This window comes from Aspergillus aculeatinus (assembly GCF_003184765.1).
Source record: "Aspergillus aculeatinus CBS 121060 unplaced genomic scaffold BO66scaffold_21, whole genome shotgun sequence".
Taxonomy (NCBI): domain Eukaryota; kingdom Fungi; phylum Ascomycota; class Eurotiomycetes; order Eurotiales; family Aspergillaceae; genus Aspergillus; species Aspergillus aculeatinus.
Genome location: NW_020291490.1, coordinates 169,891 through 193,742, shown reverse-complemented (window position 1 = coordinate 193,742; position 23,852 = coordinate 169,891). Strand labels below are relative to the sequence as shown.

Here is a 23,852-nt window from a genome sequence, read left to right as displayed (position 1 = left end):
TCCTTCCTCGTCCGTGCCTTGGGGGAAGGGGGAAGGGGGAAGGGGGAAGGGGGGGGGCGCAATATTGCGGGGTAGATTTACATATAATAGCTACAGTAGATATAAAGATTCGTGATATTTGAAGTTTGCCATCATATCCCTGACCACCATGCAGAATAACGCCTTGTTTGGAAAAAGTAAAAGTGATTTTACGATTACTGGGCAAGGAAAGGTTCAATGACGTCTGGCGAGGCCGATCGAAACTCCATCCGGAGGGGGAGGGGGAAGTTATACCGAGCCCCCTCCCTCTCGGGGGTGGCGATATCCTCATCCTAGCCAGGATTAGATGGATTTTTGAACTTTCCCCATTGTCAGTTTCGGGCTTGTAAGGGCGGTTGGCTACGGAGGATGTGTGTCAGATTATTTGATATCTTTTGATTTACGTTGTTGGATGCGGATTAGGTTGGCAATAAGGTTGTTTTTTTTTTTGGGTGGGCTGGAAGTTGCCCAAGTGTAGTCATTTGCAAAACTTGGAGATGGATGGGATATACTATGTACAGGTGCTGTAGCAGATGGCCTCGCTATGCGGCTTGAACTTTGCAGCCTGCTTCAGATTGACTCGATCCAGTCAAGCGGTTTCCTCTCGAGACATTGATATGACATCTATCTTCTACGGAGAATCATGGCCTCAACAACGTGATGGCGTAGTGTAACTCTGGGCAACTCGACCGAAACTCACGTTATCCGATTGAGATAATCAGAACCTTATCCTCGAATACCCTGTTTGACAGTTGTCGGGTGGGGAGATAGAAAATCATCTATAAGATCGCCCAGAGCTGCATGCCAAGTAGAGCGTAGGGTCCTCCCTTCCATCATATCAGAAAGCCTTATGTGCTCTAAGTTGTGGTTTATATTAAATATGACTTCATGGGTTTCCGCAGACAAGATGCATGGAGCCCCTCTTTCGACCCGTCATCCTAAATGACCAACCATTGGGCAGTGACTTGCTGCGCGGATCGGATATCGCCGCTAAGAGCGTAAATGCTCTGCAATGCCACCGCGGCTTCCCGCGAAAAGTCCTCCACAAATGGCGCAGGTTCATCGACTCCCGCGCTAGCATCGGCCATGACAACATCGCTGCCGTCTATCAACCCCGTGCTCTGTCGCGAAGCAGGTTTAGACTGCGCTTGGATCTGCGTGCCTATATCGAGCACGCGCTGGTACCCTTCGGCTGCCAGATGCGCGAGCCCCAGCGTGTGCCAGACGCGGGCAAAATTGAATTCCATCTCCTGGCGTTCGGATAAGAATGTTCCCGGACGTTCGCGGACCCGTCGGTACTCTTGCATAAAAGATAGTCCCTGCATGATGAGGTAGTGTCGGTTCTCGGATTGCCGTTTCAAGGACTGGTGGATGTAGCAGAGGGCGATTGACAGCAGGACCACGGGATTCTGGTCATCCAGCGCGTAGGCGCGGAAGAAATAGTTCAGAGCCGGATAGAAACTGTTACCCGAGTACAAGATATGCCCGTACAATACTATCAAAGCAATATCCATTTCCTCGGCGTTGATGGCCTCGCCCGTGACCTCGTCGCGGGTCGACAAGGAGGCGCGCTCCTGGTAGATCGACTCTCGCGGCCTGTTCGGTCGGGCTCCCGCGATGTTCTCGGGTAGGGTGAAGTCCATCGCCTTGATTTGACGCAGCATGAACTTCATATTTGGAGAGGAATGGAAGAGGGACCGCTGGGGGTCGCCGATGAGACGGCTTAGCATGGCAAACAGGCGATAGGTGTCTGTCACGAACTGGTATTCTTTGATGAACCAACGCGCCTCGTTTGTGAGGGTTTCTTCATCCTGCATGCGAAGAGCGCAGGCTAAAGGCTTGGTTAGTGTTGAGTCGGGAATGGGTCACGGACATACTCACTAAACCAACAGACATGGATCATGCGGGTACAGGGCTTCGAATGGTACCAAACGCTCGCATCTGCAGCGGCTGCAAGCGTATCATAAGCTTCATCAGACTCACCTTGTGCCGCCACATAGAGGGCATACTGAAGAAACAGATCAAGCCACTCCTCAAAGCTGATTCCATGGTAATCAGTGGGGATAGTACCCTGCAGTGGCTCTTCCGTGATGTTTCCTAGGGACATGTCAGTTTGACAGCACGGCAAATAGGCGGGGCGGGTTCGTACCTAGCGATTCATGAAGACGACCTGCCATCTCTTCCATTTCCTCGATGAGGGTCCGGCCCTTGCCCTTCTTCCTCTGTGCCTCTCGCGAATACCCCAAGAAGGTCATGTGGCGTTGAAGCGGATAGAAGATTCGATTGGAGCGAAACTCGCGCAAGAGCGCATCAGCAATGTCTAGCCAATCTTCCATGGCTTCGGCATTCCCACCTTTCACTGCTTCATGCAACTGGAGCAGCTTGCCGTAGAGGAAGTGCACGTTACTTCTTCTCTGCCCTTCATCGGGCTCGGCCTGCTTTCGGCTCACAACTGGTGCGGCCGGAGTGGTGAGAACGGCGGCCGGCGGCATTTCAGGAGAGGGAGACTCTGGCACGACCGGGGCAGCACCCGACTCCGCTAGGCGAAACTCCATCGCTAGCTGCTCTAGTCTTGTGTCTTTCCGCCGTCTATTGCTCCGAGTTTCCTGTCGCCCGAGAAGAACTGCTTCGTTGACAAATTTTAAAGCCTGCTCGTTCATTCCAATCTCTTCATACAGTCGTGCAAGCTGGACTCTTGAGTCGATGTGTTGTGCATCATATTCTGCCACTGTGAGATAGCAGTTTTCTGCATCTTCAAGTTTGCCCAGTAGCCGGTAGCAATCACCGACCGCCATGAAGAAGCTGGCATCTGCATACTCATTTGTCTGTTGCAGCGGTGTGTAGAATCTCAGCGCTTCTTGGAGCAACCCAACTTCCTTGAGAGCATCGGCAACCTCGCGGAACAAATCACCATAGTCGTATAGTCGAGCGTCCTCCGAGGTGTCTTCTGGGTCCAGCCATTCGAAGTGTTGTAACGCCTCATCTTTGTGGTCATATCCCATTTTGAGTCGGAAAAGACCGAGCTTTATCCGGAGTTCCAGCGGTAACCCCAATCCATACGAATCGCGATGCCATCGTCGCGGGATATATCCATCCGTCTTAATTCGTCGAGGAGAATCATCCGCATCCCATTCACGGTCGTCATCGTGGAAATCTTTCCACATCGTGTCATGATTCCGGCCCAGCAGCCATCTGGAGAGGGCCTTGGTGGCCTTCAGTCCATCGAATGGACGGCCTACAATGCTGTGTAATTCAGCATAAATGTTCACGTCGGACCAGGAGAAATCGGGCACATCCTGTGGCTCGTAAGTCAGGATATAATCAACACTTCTCGACCATATTTCCACCGCCTTATGGACCTCCTGGGTGTCAATCAACGTCTCTGCGAGGTGTCGTAGTGCTCTCGCGTCGTTTGGCCGCTCTCGCAAAATACGTTCGTATTCGGTCGTAGCTTTTCCGTTGTGGTTGAGCTCCCTGTAGATGGCAGCTCGCTGAAATCTGATATTGTAATTATGTGGCTGTATATCGAGCACTCGACTATAGCAATAGACAACGTCATTGAGGGCGCTTGTGCGATCCTCCCCGCTGCGCTCCAGGATCATTCTGGCTACTTTGATCCATACACCCGGATCCTTCGGTCGCGTGTGTGCACCGTTGAACAACGCCGTCAGAGCTTTGTCGGGCTCCCCTTGAGCCAAGAAGATTTCGGAGAGAAGCGAATGCGCGGCAAACATTTCCGGGTTGATCTGAATGGCTTGCTTCACCTTGACAATGGCGCGGTCATAGTCACCATCAATGAAGGCCGAGGTGGCCTCGGAGTGCAGAATCTTGAATTCCGGGCTCGGTTCCAATGGCTTGCGAGGGCCTCGTTTGACTCCTTTCATGCCTCGGGCTCCATAGCGGCCACTGAAGGGGCCTCCTTTGCGGCGACGACGGTGCGAGAGCGAATCGTTGTCATCTCCTTCTTCTGGCGGGGCTTCATATTCTTCCTCGTCACTGCTGTCTGTCAGTATCGGCTTCAGAGAGGGATCCAGTATTGCTTACGTCTCTTCCTCTGAGGATAAGGAGTAAAGAGAGTCCTCAGAGGCATCCACTTCGGGATAATTTCCTACGCCCTCGTTGTCGATTTGATCGTCTACTGGTTGTGTGGCCCCGGCGGTAAACAAGCCTCTGTATAGACGAGGATCCAGTAAGTGGTCGATAGAGGACTCAGCCTGGGCTGGGGGCTGGTCGCCCTGCCATGGGTAGTGCATTGTCTGGTTGACAGCCGGATAGGCGTACTCTTCGGAAGAATTCCCGTGCTCCGGGTAGGTAGGGTCGGGATAATCCATGGTATTGGACGACTGATTTACTGCTTGATAAGGTTTGTGCAGAGTGCTCTCAATGTGTGGCTTTGAGCCTTGCGGGGACAACAAGTCATGCAGGATTGACGGTCTGGATCCTCGGAAGTGGTTCTGCGGCCGGACAGGGATCGTCAGCTGGCTGCACCCCCGCGACACGATAATAATAGTCTAGACTAGAAGCGGTCGCAGTGGCGTGGTCTCAAGGATCATGTAGCGGAGTTGAGACTATGGAACCAAGGGTGAACCATTATTGGGTGACATGGAGATGCGGCGCGCTTGGGGAGGGGGAACAAGAAAAAAAGCCGGTCAAAGAAGACAAGCACTCTGAAATTGGAAGGGATTCGGAGAGGAGAGAGGGGGTATATGGATTGTGGATGGTCAGATAGCGTTGCAAAGGGTGTGCCTAATCCATGTTTAGAAAGATTCGGGAAATTCCAAGGGTGCCAGGATCAAAGAAAAAGGAATGATTTTTTTTGTTTATCATGGTTCCGATAATCATAAGGATAGTGATAAGGTAAGAATAAGAACGATAACAATGAAGGGAAGAAAGGCAACCGACCCTACAGGCAATAATAAGAATAACAACAACTTAGCAGGAGGACATGGCACTAAGCGGCCAGACCAGTCGGTTTAGTTTTAGGAAGACAGGAGGCACGGATACTGGCGGGAGGTTTCAGGTTTCAGGGCAGTTCGCTTGTTGGCAGGGACTCGGATTCGAGATGGGTTGATATAGTAGCAAGAATAGTATGCTTCTGGATCAAAAGTGATGCTGGTTGGTTAAGTAGAGAGAGTAAAGCCGAGAAGGGGGAGGGAAGTGAGGATGGATGGATGGATGGATGGTCAAGTCAGTCCAGTGACTTTTTTTTTGCCCGCTTGTATTCACTGTCAGTAGGTACATGTACTCCGTACTGTACTTTCAGACCCTCCTTCCATAGAGCTGCTGCTGCTGCTGCCCTCTTCTGCATATTTACCCTCTTCTTCCTACTATCTCTCTCCTCTTCTAACTCGACGCCTCCCCCCACTACTATCTGTTTCTTTTTATATCTACTTTCCTTTTCCCTTCATTTTCCCCCTTCCCTTTTGATGCTTCAGGATCTGTTACTTGCCTGTTGTGTTTGACACACTATTGCAATTACACAATTCAATAAAAAATCCTGACATACTTTCGCTTGAAGAGAAGGGAAAAAAGCACTATTCCAGAAAGAAAAAGAGAAGGGGAAAAAAGAAGGTGAACGAAGGAGTTGCAGTTGACGGAAAACCCACAAGTGTGAAAAAAAAAAAACTAATCAAGATCCGGAAACTCTCGCCGCTTTGTCCAACCGACGCTTTGCTTCTCTGGCCTTGTTTCTCTTCACTGTCTGACTGAGCCTCTCTCTCACTTTCACTCACTCACTCTCACCCTCACTCTCTTGTTTTCACCTTCCGATCGATTTCTCCCCCCTCTCCATCCTCCCACCCTCCACCGGTCGACTCTATCTCCTCCCCCCCCTCGACCCCCCTTTATTCACACTCCGACTCCCTTGTTGATGGTCTTACGATTCGATTGATTTCTTCTTCCCCTAAGAATCTGAATCGGGTAGTGCAGCCACTGGACTGGTCTGTGCATCCCCAAATCGTCTCTCTGTCCAGAACATTTACGCCGTTGGCCTTATCACGCTTCCACCAAGGGTCTCCATCCTTAGTGAGATCGGTCATTTCGCTACCTCCTTTTCTGCTTTCAAGTACCGGCACAGGGTGAAATTGTTTGGGGCAAAGGAGCCAAAAACCAACCAAAAAAAGGACTCGATAAAAAGTTCGAAACGTTCGTCGGTTTTACGCAAACTCAGCAGGTGCTGCAGGTGTTTTGCAGTAATATTATTCTTTCTGTATCTATTATTCATCCGAACCCCGCGAAGAAAAAATCTAGGGAGATCCCAGCATCTCCTCTCCGACCGCGACCTTCCTTATTATCGAGACAGCCACCACTCATTGCTCACTTATGGCCAGCCACATCATCGGCAACCGCAACAGCACTCCGGAAGCTTCCAAGTCTAGCCTTCGTCCGCCTTCCTCTTCTCGAAACCTAGGGTCACATCAGTTGCGAGCATCGGCCGACATGTCGGGATTCCCGTCTCCGCTGTCCTCCCGCAGCATCCGTCCATCGTCCGAGGTTTTCTTCAACCAGCAGTCGCAAAACTCGAATAACACCGAGGATCCCTTGGACCGCGCGGCTCAGCAATGGCTGGCGGACATTGACCAGTACGAGACCACCCTGGAGGAAATGGCCGCCGCTACCTTGGATCAGGACTTCAAGGACGAGCTTAGTGCCATCGAACAATGGTTCCGCGTGCTCAGTGAGGCGGAAAGGACCGCTGCGCTCTATGCTCTTCTGCAGCAAACCACCCAGGTGCAGATTCGTTTCTTCATCCAGGTTCTGCAGCAGATGGCTAAGAGCCACCCCATGTCGGGCTTGTTGTCCCCGGCCAACTTCGGAGAAAAAGGTATGTCTATTTCCGCACAGTATGGGTACAATGGCTTATCTATGACGTTCGCGACAGACGCTATGTCTAATCGACTCAACGATGCCATGGCCAAGTTGAACGTGGACAGCTCTCGAAACTCTCTGGGCCGTCCGCCCCCCTCCCCGGGCGCTAAGCGCAACTCCGGACTCGACTCCTCGACCATCAACGCCATGTTCCCTGACGCGGCGGCCGCCATTGCCAAGAAGAAGGCTGAGTTTACCCAGCAGACCGGCAATGCGCCTCCCTCCAACCGGAACAGCGCTGTCTTCGGGGACCGCACTTCCTTCGTTGCGCCGACCATCTCAGCCCCGGACAACACCACCGACAACCTGGGCCAGCCCCCCGTCTCTCCCTGGGTGCAGCGCGGCTCGGAACCTCAGCCTCCCATTGCTCGACCCAAGTCCTCCTCAGGCCAGCAGCCGATGGGTCAATTCAGCCAGAACCCCTCCAGCCTGCGTTCACCCTTGCCCACCCAGACGGCCACCATCCCCGCTCCGGAAATCGATGCCCCTCTGCTCTCTCCTTACAATGTTGGAAATGCCAGCTGGGCTTCCATGACCAACACCCCGATGACGGCTACATTTGGGCAGCAGGCGCAGCACCCTCCGCAAAACTCGCAGGCCGATATGGTGGCTAACGCTACAGCGATGAAATTGGCTGCTTTGTCGACCGTGAACAATCGGATTGCACTCGACGATGCTCGCAAGTACCGCCGTGCCCGCTCGAACGATGGCCAGGGCAAGAGCTCGGTCAGCCACCTGGGTCCCCCGCCTCTGGCCAGCCCCGGACTTCCCACGCCCAACCAGCTCATGGCCAATCAGTTGTTGAATGCTCAGCAGCTGGCCGCTCTGCAGGCGCAACAGCACGCCGCTATGGCTGGTCACCGTTCTCGTCCGACGTCGCCTGGAATCGCCATGCAGGGCGGTGGCCTGGGACACATGAACTTCACTTCCCCTCAGAACAACGGTTTTCTCGCTGCGTACGATCCCAACAACCCGCTCATGGGTAATGGGCTGAGCGCGCTAGGCATGGGACAGTTTGGGTTGGGCGGCCACGAAGGCTACCTCTCGGACCACTCGGAGGTTGCTCGTGGTCGGTCGCCGCGCGGACGTCGGGGCAGCTCGAAGCCGCCAGAGGATCCCACGGACCCGGCTCTGCTGAAGGATATTCCCAGCTGGCTGAGATCACTCCGGTTGCACAAGTACACTGAGAACCTGAAGGACCTCAAGTGGACGGAGCTGGTTGAGCTGAACGACAAGGCTCTGGAGGAGCGTGGCGTGAATGCTCTTGGTGCTCGCAACAAGATGTTGAAGGTAAGTTCTACTTGGAGATCCAATAGCAGCAGACAACAGGCAGAAAGCTGACCATCTGAAACAGGTGTTTGAGCAAGTGCGCGAAGCCAAGGCCGACGGCAAGCTCGACAACATCGCTTGAACGAAACGCAGGGATTGCATGCGACTATCCCAACCATTCCACTCATTCATTCCTTCTTGAACTGAACGACGTTTTCTGCTTACATTCTCTCTATTGCATTAATTGACCTAGATTGGCTTTGGGCATAAGTGGCAGGATCCGAAATGAACCTATGAGCGATCTCATATCGGCATGAATCTTTGGGAGGAAGTTGTCTAGTAATGGAACATGAGAAGCTGTTTCCTAGTTGATTGGTTTTTTTTTTTTTCTTGCTGTATTTTCCATGTTGATGCAGACATGCTTGGGGCTGTGTCTCAAGGATGTCGATGTTATGACGGATAGGATGTTAATGTGATAATTGGACAAAGGGAATTGACTGGATTTGGTCTGTAGATACTTCTTTGAAAGACAAGGATGAATGATACTGTATAAGATTGGTACTTGGAAGTAGTCTTAGAGTGTAGCTTTTATCGGCGGAATCGCTATTAATAGCTATCTAGCACTGACTCGGTAGCTGAGCTGATAGCTAAGCGGAGAGAAGCGGCAGAATCTCCAACTCGACCTTAGCCCAGCATCACCACCACCACGACCTCAATCCCACACCCCATCAACCTCTTACAAACAAAAAACCTCTACCTTCCCACAAACGGGGCGGAATACACACTCAAAATGCCCCCCACCAAACAAGAACTCTCCCTCCTAATCAACCCCCTCGTCCCGGAGTCCCTCGCCCACAACAACCGGGTAAGCCAGCCCTTTCCTTCCCTTTCCTTTCCCTTTCCTTTCCCTTTCCTTTCCCTTACCTCCACCTCCACCTCCACCCCGTACCGTACCATGCATGCTAACCCACCTCTGGAAAAAATAGGTCCTCACCTCCCTCCACAGCGTGACCGCCTTCCTGCTAGGCCTGACCGCCGGGATCCTCTCGCTGCAGTCGGCGACGGGCTTCGCCTTCTACTTCCTCGGCACGGTGGTCGTGTCCGCGCTGTTCCACGCGCTGGTGCTGTATCGGTCCGGGGGCTGGGGCGCCGGGGTGTATTTTGCGGGCGCGCAGGGGGAGGTCTCGGGGCTGGATGAGCGGGGGATTGTGCGGGGTGTCTCCTCCTCCTCCTCCTCCTCCTCCTCCTCCACCACCAGCAGCAGTACCGCTGACAAGTCGGCGAAGAAGATGGTGCGGCGGGCGGCGTGGCGGGATGTTTGGTTTGGGGGTGGGGTGCTGGGGGAGGCGTTGTCGGGGTTTGTGTTGGGGTGGGCGGGTGTTGGCGGGGTTTTGCGATGATTTCTTGTTTACGGGGTTGGGGAATGGGGCTTTGTTCAGGGGTGCGGAGGCCCGGGGTGATGAGCAGCTAGCTACGCTGATTAGGTTTGGAGGGGATATCGGTCGGATCGAATTGAAAAATGGGGGAAGTTATCTAATGAATGTTTATAGTTCGGTTGTTCTATAATGATTGTATGTGCCTATGTAAATTGCTCGGCTGGGTGTCATCTAGGCTTGCTGGTCTGTTTGTAAGACTTCAGATTGCCCTGCCTTGAGTATGAGTAATTGCACTTCCCATAAGCACAACGGGGGGGATGGACTCACCTTCGCTAAGGCCCAGAGATAGGGCACGTGAATCACCTCGCTTCGCGCTTCGCCCCCATTTTCTACGACATTGACCCATACATTCCCCATGATCAGCCCCGTCAGCAAGCTCACTCCCATGATCGGGAGAATCGCGATGAATGCCCACATGATCGCGTCCTTCCCTGCCGCCCGGATCGCCTCTTGTGCAGCAGCCGACAGCCCATCCAGCATGGACAGGGAACTCTGGTCGTGGACGTTCAGCGGCGTGCCGCCATCCCCAAGCCCCTGGACGGCCGCGGAGTTACCGAACTTGTTGTTGAACACACTGGTCATGATGGTCAGGCCGATGGTGCCGCCGAACGGCAACGAGACCTGCATCAGGGACATGGCGGGGGCGATCCTCTCGGGCCAGACGCCCACGGTGTGCAGCGAGGAGGGGACCAGCCGTAACCCGATGCCCGCCCCGGTGACGACCATCATGCCGCTGAGGAGACTGGTGTTCTCGGCGCTGATGGCGTAAGAGATCACTGCCAGCCCGAGGGTGCTGAGGACTGCACCCAAGGTGAGAGGGAAGAAGGTCTGTCGGGGGAAAATGTTGCACATGTATACGGCAGAGTAGACGCCTCCTGACTCATACTGTTAGTGCATCGATCAGCGGTATGGGACGGAGGAGAGACGCTGTACCTCCTAGACCCGGAATGTAGTATAGAAGCTCGAGTCCGGACTTCGACGTGGAATATCCTGCCACGAGGATGTAGTAGATGCTGATGAAATAGAAGATAGAGTAAGACGCTAATAAAATGTCAGCGACTACCACGCTTTTACGAGTGGAACATGTCAACCTTACCTGCTCCCGTCGCAAAGTTCAGTATCGCCAGCCAGATCGTGTCTCTTCGTTCAAAAAGACTGTATGGCAGGACTGCAACATGCCTGGGGAATATTCTGGCACACAATCTGCCTGGCTCGAGCAGATACTCGTATAAAAAAAATGCCACGAAACATATTGAGCCCACGATCAACGGCGCGAGAACCTGGGGTGACGACCACGAGTATGCCGCACCTCCCCAGGTGGTCGCCAGGATGATGAGGCCCACCCCAAAGATAAAGAGAATCGATCCTCCGAGATCCACTGTCGCAAGAGCCGGGAGCACAGATGACCATCTAGAGCCCTTTTTGAACATGGACCCCTCGATCAGATCATGTCGTAGCAACACATAGACCAGAATATGGCTCAGTGCAGCAATCTTACTATCTAGTTAGCACAGTTGCACTTCCCAAATCAAAAAAATTCTGCTCAACTTACCGGGATTGGAACAACAAAACAGTATCTCCAGTTCGTCTTCGCACTGTCAGCAGCTGTTTCACATCAGTGTGAATCCATGAGACTCACTTGAGTTAGATACCTGACCCTCAGTGATTAGCGAACCGCGCCTAGGAGAGCACAGAGAGAGAGAGAGAGAGAGAACATACCCTCCAACAATAGGCCCCACCGCATAGCCCACACCTCCAACAAGCGTGAACAGCGACTTGTTCCTTGCGTTCTCCTTCAACGAGACCTTATCCGCCAGGATGATCATGATCAAATTCCCCAACCCGGCGGATCCGGTGCCCTGCAACGCCCTGCCGAGCAGCAGCATCCCCCACGTCTGCGCCGCCGCACACAGCACGCTCCCGACGAGCATAAGAAAGATCGCTGTCTGCAGCACCCAATGCCGCCCAAAGACGTCGGCTAACTGACCGAAAATCGGGATAAAGGTCGTCGATGTCAGGCTGAAGGCCGTGACGATCCAGTTCAACTCGTCGAATTGACCTATCGTTCAGGATTAGAACCTGACTACCAATGTCCCAGACCTTAATGAGAAGGAACACTGACCAAAGTGCGATGCGATGACGGTGGTTGCAGTGGCCACGATAGTCAAGTCCAGGGTGGACAAGATGAAAGGCAGAGAGAGACCGGCGATGAGTCTCAGTCGATACATGCGCCGCTGGCGCTTCTGCTCATGGCAGATACTGCAATTCTCATGGTGGTCTGTAGGACTGAGCACTTCAGCTGAGTCGGCGGTCGACTTATGCGCCGAGGACTCAAGGTCTTCATTGCCAGTAGTAGCTAACTCGTGATGGTGCCCTTGTGAGCGATGCAGACAGGGCTGCTTTGGCGGAGGGGAAGCCGAGCCATGCCGTTTCTGACGGAGATATCTGATGGCTGTAATGATCATTTCATACAATAGGTCCTCGTTGGGGTACTGGAAGAATGAAACACTAGTTTCTGTATGTCAAATTGGAAGTATCAAAGTAGGAAGCAGCACTTATATAGGCAGCCTGTGTCTTGCCTTGCTGACACGAAGCTCCTTGAAGCAAACCACCTCGACATGACTCCATACAGTCAGTATTGCGAGCTTGCAACGAGATTCGTGGCGATGCCGGGAAGATGAGCTTGGTAGCTGGGCTGGTGCTGGAATCTCCCGATTGGGCAGGTGTCACGGACGGCCCCGGGCATCTGATTCACCCGCATGCCTTTCCAGAACCGGCAAGGGTTGCGAAAGGCTTAATCTCAGCCGCTTTGCGCCTGAGTCTCCAGGCAGCCACTGTCTTACACCCAGGGTCTTGTACCTGGGCCTCGACATGATGGCTGCACAGCCAATAAGGTATATCTCGCAGAGCGTCAGCCTCGTTTCAGCCACAGTCTAAGCCGCTCGACTTCACTCACAGTCGCGATGACTTTTCTAGACTGCAGCCTGTGTCTAGCTGCTGAGACCACACGACATCGTCAAGCGCGTAATGTACAGCAGTCTCATTCATAAATGCAGACCACCGCCTGACACATCTCGCTTTGATTTCCTGGTCGAGTAGAATGAGAAAGGTCAAGCAATAACAGGAATGAAATGGCCACACGACTTCTATCTCAGCAGTCAGCCCAAGACCCTCGCGGAATTTCTGCTACTGCACCACAGAACTGAAATCAATACCTATAATATCCCTATAAGAAACATCGAGCTAGGGCGATGACTGACATATCTGACCACGCGCCGTGCGCTGCTCTATCTCTTATCTTGCATGACATTGACTACCTTCGGACCTCCGTCGGAGGAGACTAGACAGTATGGCGACAGATGGTGCACCCAAACCCCGCATTATCACCGTAGCGTAGCACATGGCCACACCAATTGAGCCAATGAACTAAACGCCCTAGTCAGCTCCAAGCCTGTCAGCATCCCATTTCCAGGACTCTGCCAAGTGAAACCAAAAACACATATACTCGCAGCGTGAACACGAAACAACCACACCAAGACTCCCACCTCTTCCCAAGAAAATGCACCAAAGCCAACCTCCCCCCTTAAAACCAGAAGTCGCCGCCGCCGCCGACGACGACGACGACGAGAACATCTGGACCCCACTGCAACTCGCCGCCGCGCAAGGCGACCTACCCCTCGTGAATCACCTCCTAACCCAGCAGCAGCCACCGCAAAACCCCAACGAAGCCCCACGAGGCTACTACGGCCACACCGCGCTGCAGACGGCGTCACTCAACGGCCACCTAGCCATCGTCGAGACCCTGTTATCCGCCGGCGCCGCCGTCGACCTCCCCGGCGGCAACAACGGCGGACGGACGGCGCTGGTCCTGGCGGCGGGGGCGGGCCACCTCGGCATCGTGCGTCATCTGGTCGTCGCGGCGGGCGCGGAGATCAACCGGCCACCGCACAAGTACAACGGGCGCACGGCGCTGCAGGCCGCCGCGGAGGGGGGCCATGCCGCGGTGGTGCGGTGGCTGCTGGCGCAGGGGGCGGACGTCAACGCGCGCCCGGCCATCAACCGCGGCCGCACGGCGCTGCAGGCGGCGGCGAGTGAGGGCCACGACGGCATCGTAGAGCTGTTACTGCAGCATCCGTACAGTGTCGAGATGAACGCCCCCGCGGTCCGGTATCAGGGGGTCACGGCGCTCCAGGGCGCGGCGTGGGCGGGACACCGCGCGACGGTGCGGCGGCTGTTGGCCGCGGGCGCAGAGGTAAACGCCCCCGGCGGCCAGTACAAGGGCTACACGGCGCTGGCGGCCGCGGCGGAAGGCGGCCATTTGGAGGTTGTGCGGTTGCTGCTGGATGCCGGGGCGGATGTGTCGATGCGATCCGGGAATAAGATGTGGACGGCCGCGCGGATAGCGGTCTCGCGAGGCCATGGGGAGATCGCGCAGCTTCTACGGCAGGTTGAGCACAACGCCAGCGTTGTGGGAGTGGATGGCTGTGTGAATGAATATGAGGGGGGGTTGGTGAGATCGGGGTCAAGGTGGAGCCAGTTAGCCTGTCGTTATTAAGCTTATTTGATCCCAGGGACCACCAGCTGTTTCGTCCCTGGGGTTCCGCAGGGTCTATGTATATTTTTAGAATGGGAAGACTACTATTGTTGGCCTTCATAGTAAGTATGCTGGATACCGTATGTTCAGTCCATCAAGTACGGCTCGGGCATTACCAGGGTACAACAGCATAGGAAGCCACATTAGCTTCTGCCACACAACAGCTGCACGCGAACCCAACTCTAGACATGAAAAACTAAGAATCTCGTCAAAAATGTGCATTAGATCATGTTTCTCCACCCTCAATTAGTTTCATCTATATACAATCCAAGTGACATCAGGGGGTATAGCTTTGACCAAGAAACCGAAAGAACTATCACAATAAATCCGCACGTCCAAACAAATCGCTATCTTCAAGTCAAATGACAAAAATGCCAATATATCATCCAGTATAAGTATGTTCATGTCGAAAGAAAAGCTCCATCCAGGGAGTCCTTCTTTTTTGTGTTTTCTTTTCTCCCTTCTCTCTATAAGAGGCTTCACTCGAGTTCCTCAGGTGGCGCGTTGGCAAGAGCACTCTCAAGGGCACTAGTTAAGTCGATGTGGAAGAAGGGCCGATTGATGCCCTGCACCACGGCCACCTTGCGCCGATTGCGGTACGCCTTGCTGTCGTTCAGGTCATGCTGCAACTTGTCCTCGGGAACGCTGCTGATATCCGAGCCTTCCTCGACCCCGTGAGTCTCCCGCATCGTCGTGTGACCTTCGTGCTTGATACCGTCCTCCTCATCACGCTTTTGCGCGGCGTGCTGGGCGTGCTGGTTGTTAAGCATTTCGGCATGAGCGGCGGCGGACGACCGGCCTTCGATCTCGGCCACACTGAAGATCGGCTTCCAGCGGTGGAATCCATTGTCGGAGTTGGGGGTCGGGAAGCCGAAGCCAGCGGCAGCCAGCGCCCGTTTGGTCCACCGGTTGTTGAGGTGAGCGAAATGCCACTGCACAGCGCGAGGGGAGGCGTAGAGATCCAGTTGGTTGCGCACGTCGATTAAGTTCTGGATGGAGGTCACATCGACATTGTTCACGGAAGAGAAATCGAGAATGACGGCACGAAGCAGGGGCCGTTGCGAGCGCTGTTCCTCTTGGGCAGAGTTCTTGCGAGGGCCAGGGTCGTTCCAGGGGCGGTCGCCGCGCTGCTCGTAGGAGAACGGAATCGTGCGTCGTGTCTCGCGGAAAATGGTCTGGACCAGGTAGTCGGTGTAGTGGTTCGCATTCGGGTAGTTGAAGCCCTCGGAGAACCGGTAGATGAAGATACCAGGGTAGGGCTGTTCCAAACCCACCTCGGGGTTGGAGCCATCAGCGTGGTTGAGGGGAAGGAAGATTGAGCGACGAGAACCCTCCTCATCACGATCAGGAGAGTTGCTGTTGTTACCCGGGCCATACTTGCCATCGCCTTGCACAAGATGATCGCCGATGACTGAGTGAATGGTGACACGGCCGAGGAACTGGCCACGGGCCTTGGCGACACGGAACAGAAGCACAGCCACGGAGACACAGATGGTGCAGTAAATGCCGTCCTCGATGGATGAGAAAACGGTGACGATGACACCAATGAAGAAGATGAGCGCATCGATAGGTGAGACGCGCCAGAATTGGTAGACGGTGTTGGGAGGAGTGATCAGATCTCCAACGGCATGGATAATGACACCAGAAAGAGCAGCCTGTGGAATGTAGAAGAAGACGGCTGTCAGAGCGTAGATAGCAAGCAGCACAACGATAGCGGTGATGACACCGGCCAGTGGAGTCCGAACACCAGCCTTCGACTTGATGGCAGTGCGCGAGAAAGATCCAGTGGCAGGGTAAGCACCCAGGAAAGGACCGAGCAAGTTCGTGACACCAATAGCGACGAGTTCCTGGGATGGATCGATGGTGTAGTTGTTGACACGACCGAAGGACTTCGAAATAGCGATGTGTTCGATCAGTAGGACAATGACGCAGGCAGGAAGTTGGCTGGCGAAAACCGAAATGACTTCCGAATCGACACGAGGAACACCGGCGTCTTTGAAACCTGTTGGCGTAAAGAACATCGTCAGTTCTAGAAATATCAACTATAGTCAGGCAAGAAGATACCTCTTGGGACATTGCCAATAACGTTGAACATAGGGTCATCCTTGCGGTGCAGATTGACGGCAGCACTGATCATGGTGTAGAACAGAATCACAAAGACCGTACGCAAAGTCGACGCGAAGAACCAAAGCTTGGCCTTTTGGGGGTATTTGCGAGCAAGGAAGTTGCAAGCGGAGCGAATCATGTACAGCATGGCCAGAGAGGTAACTCCCAGAGCAGCGTCGATACCAGCGGACGGCAGGTGCTTGAGCGAGTTTATGATAATCATGTACGTTGCATCGCGGGTGGAGAACGAGGCCGACTCGCCTAGCAAGTTCTTGACCTGACCGGAGGCGATGTTGAGAGCTGAACCCGTCATGAAAGCAGAAATGGCGGGCAATGGGATGAAATCCACAATGAATCCGAGGCGAAGCAATCCTAGAGCACAAACGATGCCACCGCTGACGATAGCCAAACACGATGCGACGACATGTCCCGGAATATTCGGGTACTTGTCTTCAGCGTCGAGGACGATGGTTCCAACCAAGGTAGACATAACGGCAACGGGCTATATGAGAGAACATTAGGGACGTCATGATTTCAAATGCAATGCAGAGGAACATACACCGATGGTGATATCTTTGGAGGTTGCGAAGAACCAGTATAGCAAGACACCCATGAAAGATGAATAGAGACCATATTGAACAGGCAGTTCAGCCAGCTTAGCGTATGCCATCCCCTGAGGAACGACGACAGCGCCCACAGTGATACCTGAATGTCCCCGTTAGGCCCCGATCAAGTCGTCGTTTTTGAATGGATGGCTTACCAGCAACCAAATCACCTATGAGCCATTGTGTGTTGTACCTCGTGATCCAAGACAGGAATGGAAATAGTCTGTAGAAGTATCGGCCTACATCGTGCCAGCTAGGAGTGATCTCCTTGAACCATTCGGCAGTCGTCGGTTCCTGCTCCAGATAGGAATAGGTGTCAATGGTGCCGTAGGAAAAGGTAGATTCGCCTCTGGTGACCGGATCTGCTTGAGCGCCCAGGGGATCTCGGTAGGCTTGTTTGATACCGAGACCCTTGGCCAATCCCTGACCGACTTTGGTTGTGAAGTCTTTCGACATCTTCGTTGTGGTCGACTCGGGTGGCGATACCGGCGAGTTCTATGAAGTAGGGCTAAAAAGTGCCCGGAACCACTAGACCACTAGGGCTCTTTTGGGTGTAGCAGATAAAAACGCTTCACAGAAGTAATAAAAAAAATGAGAGAAATGGGCTCCAGTGTTTATGAACAACAAGGTCAGCCTCCAGGGATATCGATCAAAGACCCCAGCAGACTTGGGGAGTGAGATAATATAGTCGTAGTAGTCCGTGGTGGAGGCGGGAACAAAGTGGGCTTAAAATGGGGATCGGAAAGCCAAGAAACGATGTCGTGATCGGGAGCTCCAAACGCGAAATATCAAAACTGCCCACCCGAGGCGTCCAAGCTCGGGATCTAAACCGGACAATGGATGGACAAGACAAAGCTAGAGACCAAGCTAAATCAAGGGCCAAAGATGACAACCAGCACCTAGATCCCACTAATAGGCCTGGACTGGCTTCCAAGAGTTCGCACTTCACCGATAGATTGAGTGGTTGTGTGGCTTGGGTGGCGCACCGCGGGGACTGGGACTATGCAACAACTATTTTGGAAGAGGACCGAAGGGCCGCGCGGAATGTCCACGGAGAAGAGGGGAGGAAGCACGGATGGATATCTATAAATCCGGGAAACAAAAAAGGGAGAACTGCGGCAGTTTTATGTGGATGGCGTCGTCAGAGAGAAGTGGGTGACACACGACTCTTCGTCGCCCGTGGAATTTGATGCAAGTCGATCATCACCACTAGCACAGGCCCCAAGAGGCAACCGGGCATGGGGACGGGGAGGCACTAGGATACACGGCGGTAGACCAAGGACAAATTAACATCGTCCGACGTGGAAACCATCCCAACAGCAAGCCGAACACAGGGAACACGCAGGCGATGAAGGCAGCTGATCCACCTAGGGATCGCCCAAGGGCAAAGGAACAGAGGCAGGCGAGGGAGCCGTCTGGGAATTACTGCAGGCCCCGAGGAGATCCTTCATCACATCTGCATCGCGCATACATGGCAGTAGTCTAGTCTAGAGAGGCACCAGGAGGGACAAGCTTGTCAGAAACCAAGCTGGCGTAAGAGAATCGTTTTGAGTGGGTTCCTAGCCCGGGGAGGTTGCAGGGGGGGTGCGTGTGGTCTGGAAGCGACGAAGATGACGATGGGCCGTGGAGCTGCAACGCTTCCGCCCACCGGCGGGGCCCATGGCTAACCGTGGGCAACTTTATCCGCCCGGCAGTACCGTAGATTTCACCTCGTGTAGATCTCTTGATAAATCATGAACCGGATGAAAGGAATCAAAGGACAGAAGTTGACAAATCTGGGTGAGACCACGAAACGACATCATGACGAGAGCAAAGCGATAGGTGATGGAGAGGATGGAGAGGATGGAGTGGATGAAGTGGAATGGAGAGTCGAAGTGGGAAAAGTCTCCATCTGATAATTATTGCCAAGGCAGACCGCCCGCCGACCGAGGAGATTTTCACAGGACTCCAGGCTGTCACCAATCAGCGAAGACCCAGGGAGATGGCGACCCTCACTGCGGTGGACAGGCCAAAACCAATGGGAGCCGCGGCAGAACACGCCATCGCAGGGGTTGATGGTGAAAACCTTCCATCTTAGGGTAGGCCCACGTGTGGGTTCGCCATGACGAGTGACTGACTGAATCTCTCGTGTTGCTGCGCTGCTGTGATTGTTAGACTACTGCAAATGTATTGACCTCAGACCTCTGAAGGACTGAGAGTTTGATGGTGGCTGCCTTAATCTGTTTGCTTCTTACACATTACAGATTAGCATATGGCAACCTTCTGGGTCACCAGACTTGTAACACACGAAGACAGTTCTCAACTTCTCCCAAACACCTCCTTCGCTTCCTTTTGCCGATTGGTCTTGACACGTGCGGAAGAGGGTACGTACTTTCTGGAAGTACGTACGTACACCTACCCCTGTCGAGCCTCAGTCTGTGCTTTTCGCTCGTCTGATTGACCAGGGGGCTGTTGCTGCTGTTGCTGCTGCTGCTACTGCTGATCATTCTTCTCGTTCAGTCGAAGAGCAAGCATCCTTCTCAATCTCTCTCTCGGAGAACGAGCCCGAAGAGGACATGCTAAGCTGCTAAGTACACTAACCAAAGTATACGGAGTACTAGGTCCTCAGTAAAAGGTACTATGAGTATATGAAGCTGGGCAACCTCATGCTGCTCCTCCAATAATCCCCCAGAAACCCTCACTCTTGCGCAATATTTATGCCAATCACACCATAGTCCGGTTCTCTTGACTGCTGCAGGGCCTTCTTAGCTGCTTCTACGCCCCAGTATTGCGCCATCAATCTTATCGTGGTGACATGCTGGCTATACAATCTACCGAGTGGTCACCTTCTGCAGACACCAGGCCATTGGACAGATTTCAGCTTCGGAGCGTGGCAGCCATGCAGCCATGACTTGATATTCCCTTTTCGCAGGTCTTGGAGTTGCCAATGATCCACTTACAGACCTCGTATATCCAAACCACGCCCATCTCCTCGGATTTCTTAATTTGAGATCGAAGCTTTTTCTCTCCGACGCCCGCGCTTGCTCCACCATGGGAACCTGTCAAACCGCCTAGTCGAATTAAAAGTATAATCTCAATATGCAGTCTAATTAACTATTGAGTAATATCTGATGAGCCATCCTGGTTGAATTTTCATGGCGGTATGTCCGCCACAACACTAATATCAAGGGGCCACTCCGAAAGGAACGGACTACTGCAGTTGCCACGAAGAACAGACTAATAGAATAGAATAAAATAAGAACAAAAAAGAAACACACTCCCCCGATCTCGGACCATGTTCCAACATCATCCATGATATATCGTGTTCCTTCCCAATGAGTCCGTAGTGTCTCGCGATCACGACATCCCCATCCTCATACCTCAATTCAAAGACTGGGAGCTCGCTTCCATGGCCCCATGCAAACATACTTCCTGACCCCCTTCGCGATTCCTATTCTACCAATTCTTGGAAGACGCTAGCCAGGAGAGTTGAACTTCAATAAAGGCTTGTCGGACACGAGACATCTTTCCTTATTGAACTCGCCAGAAGTCTCTATGTGCCCCAAACTTTGTGGATGAGGCGCTATATCGACATCTAGGCGGCGTGGCAGCCAATACGGCCAGCTCCCGCAATTGCTTGGATGGTATTACCATTGTTCGCATGGGCAGCTATGCGAGGCTTAAACTGGGATGAAGCCGTAGCAGCCGCGGTTCAGGGTTCCCGGGCACATCACAGCCAAGGATGGCGTCTTCAACTCAGATTGGCGATCTAGATGACCTGCCGCAATCATGGCAGTGGCCAGAAATGCCGGGCAGCAATGTTCCTCGGAGATGACAGAGAAGAGAGAAAATTTGATGGCCAATGCCGATCTGGCTGCTCATGGCAGGATCATGGGTCAACTCACCTGTGTTATACAGAGCATACGAGAACGGTCCATTGCCACCGGCTTTGGTCACAATATAGCATGTAACAAGAAACTTTTGAGCAGGAGCCACTGCAGGCCAATCCCTGTCACTCCATCTCGTCTCGCTCGTTCGCATCCAGTAACCGGGGACTTGCCTATCAGCCATGTCTAGCCGACATGAAGAAAGAAGGCATGCCTCCCGAGGATCCCATCCTCCAACAAGCATGGCATGAAAGGACACACTCGTGCCGTCCACTGGGTAAGCGACCATGCATCCAATATCTCGAACCACCCAGTCGCAGCACGATTACGCCACCGAAGGAGGAGCTCGCTTAGCGAGAGTTCTGAACAGTCTGCATGATCCATGCCACTCAATTCATCATCTTCACATCCGCGGAGCTATCAGAGAAGACTCCTATTTTTGTCCAAGAGCCAGCAAGGTAATGAATGTATGCCATCAAACCAGAGGGGGGGGGGGGCGAAAGAAAGGTCAAAGCGGCCTGCAAAGCTCTCTCAGCCGTTATAGTAATAAGACCCAACCACACATACAACAACAAAGACAAAAGGCGATCGATCCTTCGCTCGTTCAAAAAGCAATATACATGGAGAAAACCGCCCCCCTTCCCCCGGAGAGGCCGCTCTTCCTAGCATCACACCTCACAAAGACAAATATTGTGTGATTCTCAATCGGGTTGCAGCATTCGCATTACCATGCGTGTGTGTGTGGCTGTGGGTGTAATTGGCTGCTAATCTCGCTTCTTATATTGCTGACTGTCCTCATACCCATTATACAATCACGCAAGCGCCAGCTAATGAGATAAAGCCCGAACCCCCGTTCTTTTCAGCTGCCGGCAGGCCAGGTCTGGCTTTGAGCTGCCATGGGAAAAAAATGCCACTCTTGCTGGACTTGACATCAGCGGCGATAGTGAGGGGGTGGTTTTTTTTTCCCTTGGTTGATTCCTTTGAATTCTCAGCTGTCTCTCTAATACTGACGCAATTTTTCGAGACAGGAGGTGCTGGAAGATGCTAAGCGATGGTGATTACCGAGCATGTATGAAGAGCACTTATCTGCAACGAACCCAAATCCAGGGGAGACAGAAGTAGGCCCGCTCCAGCAGCCACATGTCGAGCGTGCGTTCGCACGGATGCGGTGGTCGCAAGACCTGGCCTCTATCGTTGCCATAGCCCCAATCTAAGAAGTAGAGATGCCTCTCTTCAGTCCGGGTGCTCAGTCAGTGTTCTTCCTTTGTCGCGCTGCTAAATCGTTATTCTCTCAATGCTGTGTAGATACTAGACTATTCCTAATGATATGTGGATACACAATATTCCCCCTCGCAAAGACAACCACTCGGACACTCCTCCAACGTCGATCGACACATGACCTCTAGCACATAGAGAGAGACTGTGTCCAATACCGAATGCACAGGAAGGACTCTACATGGAAAAGGAGCACTGTCAGCTGCCCGAGCCCTAGCCTAGCTAGCCTATTCACACTAGTAGTCTTTTCAAATAACTTCCTACTGTGGTTCTCTGCTTCTCATCCGAGTCCACACGGTGTCTCGCATAGTCTACTGTCTCTACATAACTCCATCGCGAAGCGGATGAGTAGCTGTTCAACTCTGTGGGATACGAATATCCTCTCCAAGATCGTTGCGCATTATACACTATGCCAAACCTGTGATACCAGGTACCAAACAAATATCGACCACTTTGACAGTTTATCCTAACAGCACAACAGGTCTTGAAATAACCGAGGCAACGACTTTCTCTGAAGCAGGGAGTCCATTCTGCTTAGCACCCCTTACAATCTCATAGCGGCGTCGCCAATTATCATTGTTTGTGCAAACCACCTTCACAGCAAATCAAATCTAAATCCAAGCCTCAAGCTCAGGCAACAGAGGTATCAGACTTCCCCAATCTCAAGTCGTCCTGCGACTACATGAAGTATGCATAGCCCACTATTAGAGCCTCACATCATCTAGCATGACATGGGCTAACAAGCTAGCCACAGAACTCTTCAAACTCAATGACCTACCGCACATCCACGATCCTAGGTACCGTAACATGAAACGACCTGCACAAGACGACAAAACAGAATCCGTTCATGCCAACTTAGAGATCCTGAGCCCTTCACCGGATCGACCAACGGGTTTGACTCGGATGACCACACACTTCAGCATCCTTGAGGATGCTCACGTCCCAAGGTTGCACATCCTCAAGCTTGACTTTGACATGCCTTGACCCGCGATATCCGCCTTGACCTCCGCCTCGCTTGCCCTGGAAGATCAATCATGCCGTCGCGGAACGAGCTCGACTAGTCTTGTTTCTCTCAGTAGTTCGTCTTCGTCCCACTCCCACTGGGGACAAAAAACTTCTTCATGGGCAGTGAGGAGTGAGACACTCAGAGGAGGTGCAAATACCACTTCACACAAGACGCGGCGGCTACTACAAACTCCTGTCTGCCCATTGACTGCAGATGCCGTCGTGGCCTCTGAGGTGTAGTTGATTGTGATCTGTCTGTTGTTTTTCAAAGGGAGGACCAGCTTCTGCCTCACTATTCTCGCATCCACAGACATAACAACCAGGCAGAGGAGTGAGCAGAGAGAAAAGAGAACATACACATGAGCTTCAAGAAATGACAACAAAGGGTCTGCGCTTGTTTTAGTTGGGGGGGGGGAAGTGATGTCCAATAGCAATTCCATCTACAGTTGATCTCCAAGGCTCATCCTGGACTTGGAAAGTATAATTCTACTGTATTGTACACCAAGCAAATAGCGTAATCAGTTCCTCGACGCCGAAACATAATTGAAAAGATTTTCCAAGCAAGTCCACTTAGCAGCGAGCACATTCGCAAGTATTCACATAAGTCCACCAATCTTCTACCTACCCAAGTTCACGGATAAGTAACCATACAACCCGAGCCCGGGGCTCTCGGCAGTTTGGCAGATACGATGAAGTAATAGAACCCCAACTCCCGGGCTCGGCAGACCGAAGCGGAAAGAGATAAGGCCAAAGGGGGGAAGGAAAAGATAAGTTACCGACGACCGTACGCAGTGCTCGGTTAAAGATTATC

The 23,852-nt window shown here is 52.9% G+C and overlaps 6 protein-coding genes across 6 annotated transcripts; 3 read left to right on the top strand and 3 right to left on the bottom strand.

The window, feature by feature from the left end:
* Positions 1 to 749: 749 nt before the first annotated feature.
* Positions 750 to 4,415, bottom strand: BO66DRAFT_428460 (RNA polymerase III transcription factor TFIIIC subunit Tfc4). The gene is made up of 4 exons (XM_025650407.1): positions 4,063 to 4,415; positions 2,168 to 4,014; positions 1,900 to 2,115; positions 750 to 1,849 (listed from the first exon to the last, which is right to left on the bottom strand). The coding sequence occupies exons 1-4, from the start codon at positions 4,347 to 4,349 to the stop codon at positions 957 to 959; spliced, it is 3,243 nt and encodes a 1,080-aa protein (XP_025504517.1). The 5' UTR covers positions 4,350 to 4,415; the 3' UTR covers positions 750 to 956.
* Positions 4,416 to 6,198: 1,783 nt separating this feature from the next.
* On the top strand, positions 6,199 to 8,459 carry BO66DRAFT_78275 (RNA-binding protein VTS1). Its single transcript, XM_025653587.1, has 3 exons — positions 6,199 to 6,841; positions 6,899 to 8,175; positions 8,240 to 8,459. The coding sequence occupies exons 1-3, from the start codon at positions 6,340 to 6,342 to the stop codon at positions 8,294 to 8,296; spliced, it is 1,836 nt and encodes a 611-aa protein (XP_025504516.1). The 5' UTR covers positions 6,199 to 6,339; the 3' UTR covers positions 8,297 to 8,459.
* Positions 8,460 to 8,880: 421 nt separating this feature from the next.
* Positions 8,881 to 9,554, top strand: BO66DRAFT_373214 (EMC6 family protein; the record flags this gene model as incomplete). The annotated part of the gene is made up of 3 exons (XM_025645531.1): positions 8,881 to 9,019; positions 9,141 to 9,371; positions 9,432 to 9,554. Exons 1-3 carry the CDS (start codon positions 8,945 to 8,947, stop codon positions 9,552 to 9,554), a joined length of 429 nt encoding a protein of 142 aa, XP_025504515.1. The 5' UTR covers positions 8,881 to 8,944.
* A 203-nt stretch (positions 9,555 to 9,757) lies between these two features.
* On the bottom strand, positions 9,758 to 12,085 carry mfs56 (putative MFS multidrug transporter; the record flags this gene model as incomplete). The annotated part of the gene is made up of 8 exons (XM_025652830.1): positions 11,713 to 12,085; positions 11,310 to 11,649; positions 11,230 to 11,242; positions 11,143 to 11,178; positions 10,687 to 11,083; positions 10,524 to 10,631; positions 9,858 to 10,465; positions 9,758 to 9,799 (listed from the first exon to the last, which is right to left on the bottom strand). The coding sequence occupies exons 1-8, from the start codon at positions 12,053 to 12,055 to the stop codon at positions 9,758 to 9,760; spliced, it is 1,887 nt and encodes a 628-aa protein (XP_025504514.1). The 5' UTR covers positions 12,056 to 12,085.
* A 1,022-nt stretch (positions 12,086 to 13,107) lies between these two features.
* Positions 13,108 to 14,384, top strand: BO66DRAFT_428456 (ankyrin repeat domain-containing protein; the record flags this gene model as incomplete). Its single annotated transcript, XM_025650406.1, has 3 exons — positions 13,108 to 14,100; positions 14,275 to 14,304; positions 14,349 to 14,384. The coding sequence occupies exons 1-3, from the start codon at positions 13,150 to 13,152 to the stop codon at positions 14,382 to 14,384; spliced, it is 1,017 nt and encodes a 338-aa protein (XP_025504513.1). The 5' UTR covers positions 13,108 to 13,149.
* A 279-nt stretch (positions 14,385 to 14,663) lies between these two features.
* BO66DRAFT_437972 (SLC26/SulP family anion transporter) lies at positions 14,664 to 17,351 on the bottom strand (the record flags this gene model as incomplete). Its single annotated transcript, XM_025651024.1, has 4 exons — positions 14,664 to 16,186; positions 16,249 to 16,792; positions 16,850 to 16,995; positions 17,051 to 17,351. 4 exons carry the CDS (start codon positions 17,349 to 17,351, stop codon positions 14,664 to 14,666), a joined length of 2,514 nt encoding a protein of 837 aa, XP_025504512.1.
* Positions 17,352 to 23,852: the final 6,501 nt, after the last annotated feature.

Coding starts and splice junctions, on each gene's coding strand:
- BO66DRAFT_428460 (XM_025650407.1), bottom strand. CDS start 4,349: ATGGATTATCCCGACCCTACCTACCCGGAGCACGGGAATTCTTCCGAA. Junction 2,116..2,167: donor TCGTCTTCATGAATCGCTAG/GTACGAACCCGC, acceptor ACATGTCCCTAG/GAAACATCACGGAAGAGCCA. Junction 1,850..1,899: donor GATCCATGTCTGTTGGTTTA/GTGAGTATGTCC, acceptor CCAAGCCTTTAG/CCTGCGCTCTTCGCATGCAG.
- BO66DRAFT_78275 (XM_025653587.1), top strand. CDS start 6,340: ATGGCCAGCCACATCATCGGCAACCGCAACAGCACTCCGGAAGCTTCC. Junction 6,842..6,898: donor GGCCAACTTCGGAGAAAAAG/GTATGTCTATTT, acceptor CGTTCGCGACAG/ACGCTATGTCTAATCGACTC. Junction 8,176..8,239: donor CTCGCAACAAGATGTTGAAG/GTAAGTTCTACT, acceptor CATCTGAAACAG/GTGTTTGAGCAAGTGCGCGA.